This window comes from Chaetodon auriga, chromosome 13 (assembly GCF_051107435.1).
Source record: "Chaetodon auriga isolate fChaAug3 chromosome 13, fChaAug3.hap1, whole genome shotgun sequence".
Taxonomy (NCBI): Eukaryota; Metazoa; Chordata; class Actinopteri; order Chaetodontiformes; family Chaetodontidae; genus Chaetodon; species Chaetodon auriga.
Window position 1 is genome coordinate 23,111,564 of NC_135086.1, and position 7,743 is coordinate 23,119,306.

The window sequence follows — 7,743 nt, forward strand, 5'->3', positions numbered from 1 at the left end:
GTTGTGTGTCTCTCATGCCGTTTAATAATAAGAGATGAATGTACAATCATTCTTCAATAACTGAAGCACTTAAATATAATGTTGGTTTGAGAATCTAACGCCAAGGACAGAAAAAAAGAAAGAAAAAAACAGTCACTGTCTTTATAGTATGATAATTCATAAAGTATTATTAAAATTATAGTTGTTATATTTAATTCTACATTTATGTTGCTAAAGAAAAACTTTACAGCACCCTATTAGGAAGCTTCCACTAAGCGCCCAATACACAAATATCCACTGTTACTGCTGCAGTCAGTTAAAGGCCGAACATAGTGATATTGATATCACTGCCGGAATATTTTTAGAATTACAGAAGCATGTTGGTTTATAGTTTCAGATGCAGTAATGACAATGAAAACAACTGACTGGCAGATAGAGAGCATGACTCATAATGTTTGACAAAATAAAGATACTGTGCAAGAAAAATTCTCTTTTCTACACCTTTTCATTTTATTTCACAGACTGTTAGGAGCAAATACATTTTCATATTCATAGAACATTTTATTAGTGTTACTCACCAGCCTGTCTCTACAGTATTTTAAGATTACAAGAGTCAAGCTGCAGTATCTTAAGTGTAACAATGACTTTAATAGATTTTCTAAACCAGGGGTAGAAAAAGGCATAGATCACAGGGTTTAGACAAGAGTTAAAAAACAGCAGCCAGACTACAAAAGTCGAGGATGAACTACTGTCTTCAATATCCTGGCCGACAAGGGCTGGAGCGTAATATGGACAGAAACATATTAGAAATACAAATACTACAATACCAAGCGTCCTGGCAGCTTTAATCTCAGACTTCTTAGCTGTTACTGTCTTTGCATGCTGTCGTGTGACAGCTGCAACATGTGACCTCATAGCTTGAGCCTGAGACACAGCCACAACAAATACTCTCATATACAGAAATATGATGAGAGTAATGGGGCCAATGAAGGTAAAGACAAAATCAATAGCTCCTGTGATGTAGTTAAGGACAACTACACACTCTCCATAGCAGGAATTCTGTGAATCAGGTTGTCTCAGAAAGTCCTTTAAAATTATACTATTATAGAGAACAGAGCCAATCCAACACAGACAAACACAGATCTTTGTTCTGTCCAGAGTAACTCTGGTGGTGTAACGTAGAGGTTCACAAATAGCCAAATAACGATCAACTGATATGAGCACCATATTTCCAACTGAGGAAGAGGTAATGATAAAATCTACAACATAATACAGAGCACACATGAGGTCACCCAGGAACCAGCAAGCCTCTGTTAAGAGAATTTCTATCGGCATCAGCAGGAGGCCCACGAGGAAGTCTGAGACAGCCAGGGAGAGGATGAGCAGGTTGGTTGGGCTGTGGAGCTGCCTGGGGAGAAATCATCATTTATGATGTTATCAACAATGGTAGCATTTTAGAAACAGCAGTAGTAGCAAAAGCATTCTTTAATTATTTTGTCCCATTATGTTTGAATATCTTATGTTTTCTAATGAGGAACACAGCATTTGTATCAACTGGGACATTGGCATTGAAAGGAAGACATGTAATGGTTGTAAATTTTCATTATGAAAATATATGAGCTTATGCTGAAAGTTTATCTCTGCCTGAAGTGGGAGATAGAGATGATAACCAGCAGGTTGAGAGCTGCAGTGAGCACAGAGATGACGAACAGCAGAATGTAGATGAGCATGGCATCGGACTGAGGCAGCATGGGTTTCTTGCAGGAAATGTTGATAAGATGAGGGAAGCAGAGTTCAGCTCCACCTGGAGACTCCATCTTCAGAGAGAGAAGAGAAACTGCTCGCTGTAATAGAGCTGATTTGTTTTTTATTCATCTCTCCTCATTTCCCTCGCTGTACTCCTGCTAATTTAGAGTCTGAAGTCCCTCCTCTCTACTTTCTATGGTCATCTTCATCTCAGACTTCATCACCTCCTTCCACATCTCACTTTGTTTATTCTGTCTGTCTGTTCTTCTCTCTCTCTTTCATCATCCATTGCTTTGACAACTAACTTTCTTGATGACCGTTTTGTAGGGGAATCAGGTCACTAAACGTTTGGTTTTAATGTTTGCACTCATTAATATTAAAGGTGCACCAACCTTCCTCAGCTCAGAATGATTTTATTTATTCTTTTCTTTTAATGCTGATTTAATAATAATTAACGAATTAAACAGAGATCAACCTCATCATCTGAAGTGTAAGCTCTTGATACAGTGATCGTCTATTTCCAGCTCAAAAGGACACTATCTGACAACGATTTAAATGAAAAGTATTATTTATTTGACACAATAATGAGAATGGATAGGAATAATGAATGATACAATAAATAATACGAATTTGTTACACGGTGCTTGTGACTTTATGTTTGTGTGTATTTCTGTTTGGAGTTTTTTTTGGTTTTCCTGTCCCTCTGTTTTATGCAGTGGAGGTGTGGCCTGGCTGAGCAGAGGGCGGACGGCGCACCTGACGCTCATCCACTGATTTCTTCCTGCATTTAAGCAGTGTGGCCGCTCTGCCTCACTGCCAGATTGTTTTGAGCTCACGCTAAAACTTCCCAGCCATACCTTGTCTCATTAATTCCCAGTCTTGTTGTCCCACAGCCGCTGTCCTCCTGAAGGAATTGGGGGGAGGAAAGCTTTAGATCGTCTCTGCATTGGCACCTTTCGGCAAACAATTTGAATGATAAACAACTCTTTGCAGCTGGAACAGTTCTCCTGAAGGAATGCAAGGGAGACAGGTCAGTTAGAGGTCTTGTTCATGCTACAGTTGCCATAATCAAAAAGTGGGTTAGTTGTAAATGCAAAAATAAGCTGAGAAAACTTTTTGTTTCTTAGGCAACATACTTAAATATTCTTTGCAGCATCCTTCAAGGGCCATACTCAAAGAAATTTTTCATATGGGTGGCACTGGTTATTGGTTATTATATATATATGCCATGAGGGAGTGGAGGAGGCTGATTTGAAGGGGCCAGCAATTGTATCAGGGTGGCCTGTCCACTCTTTGGTATCGGCCATGGCCATACTGAATTTTTTAACACACTTATTGTAATGATGGCAATGGAGGCAGCTTAACGTTTTGTTTCATTTACTTAGAACTCCGGTGTTACTTGCTTGGCCCAAGTCGACGAGTACACCAGAAGGTCGTCCAAATAGGCGGAGCAGTTTTTCACACCTGCTAGAACAATGTCAACCAGACGCTGAAACGTGGTGGGCACATTGCACATACCGAATGCCATAACAGTATACTGTGAAAAAACAGTCGGGGGTGACGAAGGTGGAGATCTCGGATGCACGTTTAGTGAGTGGCACCTGCCACTAGCCTTTTAGTAAATCAAGCTTAGCGACAAATTTGGCGGAGCCTATGTTGTCCACACAATCCTCCATACGCGGTAGAGGATATGAATCTTGCACTGTGACAGCGTTCACCTTACGAAAATCCGTAATGAAGCACGGCGTGCCATCATGGTGCATGGAGCTCTCCTTGCCTTCCAAAAGGCAAGGAGAGCTCCATGCACTGGAACTGGGTTTTGCCAAACCATTGTCGAGTAAATATTGGGTTTCCTTTTTCATTAAGTCTCTCTTGACTGGGTTCAGACGATAATGATGTTGTTTGATTGGTCTGGCATCTTTTACATCAATATCATGTTGGAGCACGGTGGTTCGAGAGGGGACGTCTCCGAAAAGACACGGGAACTCGTTTATTAGTGCTAGAATGTCATTTTGCTGCGAGGATGTCAAATGTGCAAGCTGCTGAGGCAGATCGCGGATATTACACACATGTTGTACCACATTACTCTCGGGGGACACATCCACTGAGAGGAATCTTTCCTTCAATACGTTTAGGGGACCACGACGTGTGTGGCCAAAAACAAGCTCGGCGGGACTAAATCTTAAAGATTCTTGGACAGATTCATGAGCCGCAAACAAAGCAAACGGGACACCTTCATCCCAGTGTTTTGCTGTATCCAAGCAATATTTGCGCAGCATGGACTTAAGAGTTTGATGCCAGCGCTCCAGCGCACCCTGGGATTCCAGATGATAAGCACTGGAGACAACATGTTTAATATTTAAGGATTGGAGGACTTCAAAGAGCTTCGACTGGAAATTGGTTCCTTGGTCTGTCTGGACTATTTTCAGCAAACTGAAAGTGGAAAAGAACTTGCCTTAATCACTGAACTGGATGTGATTTTACGCAACAGCACAGCTTTGTGAAAACGAGTGGGGGCGCACATAATGGTGAGTAAGGACTGATTTCCCGTTTTTGTTCGTAGTAATGGGCCAACACAGTCTACAATCACTCACTCAAAGGATTCTCCTATTGCATGTATCGGACATAGTGGCGGAATGGTCTGATTCGGTTTGCTGGCCAATTGACACACATGACAAGTGCGGCAATGACTGGCAACTGGCCGACTTCAAGCCCGGACGGAAGTAGAAGGGTTTCACCTGCACTGGATTGTATCAACCCGACTCCTTTCTGCCGGTGCGCACTTGGAGACAGCTGTTGCTGTTCCTTGCGCTTTAGTGTTAGACAGTTAGCAATAACGTGACCAGGCCTATGACAATAGAAACATTCCCTCCTCGCAAGGAGGAGAGGCCTTGCGGGCCTGGCTCTGAGTGGTCGGTATTAATCGAGGTTTGTCAGGGGGCCGCGGAGGAGTACGTGACTTTATGAGTAAGCACAAACTCGTCAGCTAAAACAGCTGCAGCAGACAATGTTCGCACCTTTTGCTCATTCAAGTATACGACAAGGCGTTCTGGCAAACATCTTTTGAAGTCCTCCAAGAGAAGCAGCTCTCGGAGTGAAGGGAAATCCTCAGCTTTTCCATGAATCTTACACTGCAGTAACCATTTGAGTGCTGTGGCAATTTGTTCGAAGGCACTGAAATAGGAATCCACTTCATTCTCTCTGAATATTGGCACTAAAGAAATGTGCTTACTTATATCAAACGAATCTCTAGTGTCCCTATCGAAGCCGGGGCGAGTGCTTGCTGTCACCACCTCTGACGCGAGAGCATCTTTCTGTGATGCATGCTCGAGCTGACGCAGCCGTACTGCCTTGTCTGCCTCTATTTCCATCTTCTTGACTTGAAGGTGGAAGTCAAGCTGCACTTGGCGGTCTTGTGCCTTTTCAGTGGCCTCTAACTGAAGGCAAGCAAGGCGGATCTTTACCGTGAGGAAGCAGGAGAGAGAAGATCAAAACGGGGCAGAGTGACCTGTGTTTTGGGCCGGCCCTTCACCCCGAAGTCAACTGTCTGGGTGGCTTGGCTCACCTGCTCAGACACGGCACGGGGAGTTTCTCCCATACAGCCACCCCCAGCCAGGGCGCCATCAGCCCGCGCATCGGACTCCAAAGGAGCCAGCACAGCAGTCAACCCCGACTCGGTCAGAACCGTAATAATTAAGGCTTTGATGTCTCTTTTTAACATCTGTCTAGAGACAGAGATGCCGAAGTGGGCTGCTACTGCCATCAAATCTTCCTTGCGACATGATTCAAGCAACTCAACAGAGGGCTGCTGAATGAACTGAGCGAGATCAAATGCAGCCATGATTAAACAACGAATTTCAACAGCACTCACCAGACACTAAACAATAATCCGACCTTCATATCCTGGACGAGCCCCCATTATGTTACGACCCTCTGATGGATAAGGCTAGGGATAATGTGTCCTACCTCAACAGAAAATACACGGGAACCGCCACCCATAAACCTAATGTTTGAACAGAAAAGTTGCCAGTGGTGTGGTGCACGGTGATGTGTGAAAAATGAAATAAACTAACTACAGCCTGGCTCCCCAAACCTAGTGCCTCAGTGCAATTAACCGAACAGAACTAACTGGTAGACCTACAAACAAACACAGATCTACACAGAACTCACTAGCAATAGCAATATTAATACACTTTCAAAGAGGCACGACGAGGCAAACTGATCAATGAAAATCACAGCCGCCCCGGGCGTCGACGGCACACGCTTTTTATAATGTGCACGTGTGCCCGGATTGGAGAGGGCACTGATGAATGGAGGGAGGAGAGACCAGCTGGAGCCACCGGATCGGTCGGGTACACTCATCGAGGGGACGGTTCCGGGACTGGTGAGAGGCATCTCCAAATCAGGAGCCGCCGCGAAAGGGAATCCCCGATGACGTCATGGTTCCCACACTGCTGAACTGGAGATGCTCATGAATGAACAAGTTAAAAGGATCAAACACCTAACGCCCGTAACATCCGGTAATGCTCTACATGTGTACAGTTAACACAAATAAACCTTACTATAGGTTACAGTAATAGGCCTGCTTAGCCTTCTCTCTCCCATTCTTTTCTTTCACTGCAGCCCTGCTGGGCCATTTTGGTCGAAGATTTTTCTAGGGAGGTAGGGAGGGTTGTTTTGATCTTTCTTTCTCTCTACATTTAACTAGGCCCTGCTGGCCTTCGTGGATCTTCTGGAGAACCTACCATCTCATCAGCTGCAGCACAACGTTCTTGCTCCCTCCAAGGACGGGTCAGTTGTGCTCTAACAGCTCTGGCTTCACTTGGATATATTCTCTTATGCTCACGGCATTTTGAACTTTATGAGAGACTGCAGGTCAGCATCTGATGCAGTTGGCAGTTGCCACTTTGATTTTATCCATTTTGGTGCTACTTGCGTTAATCCGCCCATGATGCTCTCAACATAGCATGCCTGTGTGTGTCTGTCTCTGCGCAGGTGGTGGACAGGGGGCTACGGGACAGGATGTCTGCGACAATCAGAGTTCTTCCAGGAACATACTCTGCTACTGGGTTGAATCTCATCAGTCTCATGAGAAGATGCCGACACCACAGTGGTACGTTGTCCAAGCTATGGCTATTGATGAGAGATACGAGTGGGTTGTGGTCGGTTACTAGTCAGTTGCTGTATGTGGCTCGACAGTGGCAGTCCTGTGTCTCCTCCTCGGCTGTGCTGGCTCCTTCTCTCCACCCTCACACTCAGGGGGCTGTCCACCTGTGGCACACAGAGCTATCGGCAGTATCATATAGACATCAATCAAACCAACACATCATTCTCATTTACCAGAGTGTTACTACTTGCCATTAGGGATACTCACACTGGAGGCAGAGCTTCTTGCTCTGCCACTGCGTGTGTGTTGCATCATAATACTCTGGATTTCCCTTGCTGTTGGCTGGCGTTTGTTGCTATTCTTGCCATCCTCATGGCGTGTGCCTTGTCTACATGTGCTCTCTCTCTGCAGGGGCTTCTGCCTCTCTTCTACACGCGCTGCATCTTTCCGCCTCTCTCATGATTGGCTAACTGCAAACAATCAACAACTCCACAGGTGCAGGTGATCTTACAAGCAAAGAGATGCAAAGCAAAATGGGTAAACAGGTCAGTGGCAACAAGGACATTCGGGTAAGTGTCCATGGCCTGGCCTAGGGAAATCTAATCCTACTGCCTCTAGGGGAAAGACACTGCAATGTGGTTTAAAGGGGCCCTAGGCTCTACTCTTCCCCTTTGCCGGCTTCAGATGACACAACCTTGATGGAAATGACGTAGCTCCCCCATGCCAGGCCAGTAGAATTGTTGACAGATCCGGGCTAAGGTCCTCTCCACACCAGGATGAGCAGCAGCTTCATGGATTCCACACTCCTTGGGGCACACAATCTGGAAGCACACTTCATGAGTGTTTTATGACACAGTACTTTACTTTTGACTTGCATTTTTTTTCCATTGCTGCAACAATCTCTCGGCTCT

General features: G+C 44.9%; 1 protein-coding gene across 1 annotated transcript; it reads right to left on the reverse strand.

Annotated features, from left to right (window-relative positions):
- Positions 1-567: 567 nt before the first annotated feature.
- Positions 568-1,796, reverse strand: LOC143330487 (trace amine-associated receptor 13c-like). Its single transcript, XM_076747117.1, has 2 exons — positions 1,624-1,796; positions 568-1,387 (listed from the first exon to the last, which is right to left on the reverse strand). Exons 1-2 carry the CDS (start codon positions 1,794-1,796, stop codon positions 568-570), a joined length of 993 nt encoding a protein of 330 aa, XP_076603232.1.
- Positions 1,797-7,743: the final 5,947 nt, after the last annotated feature.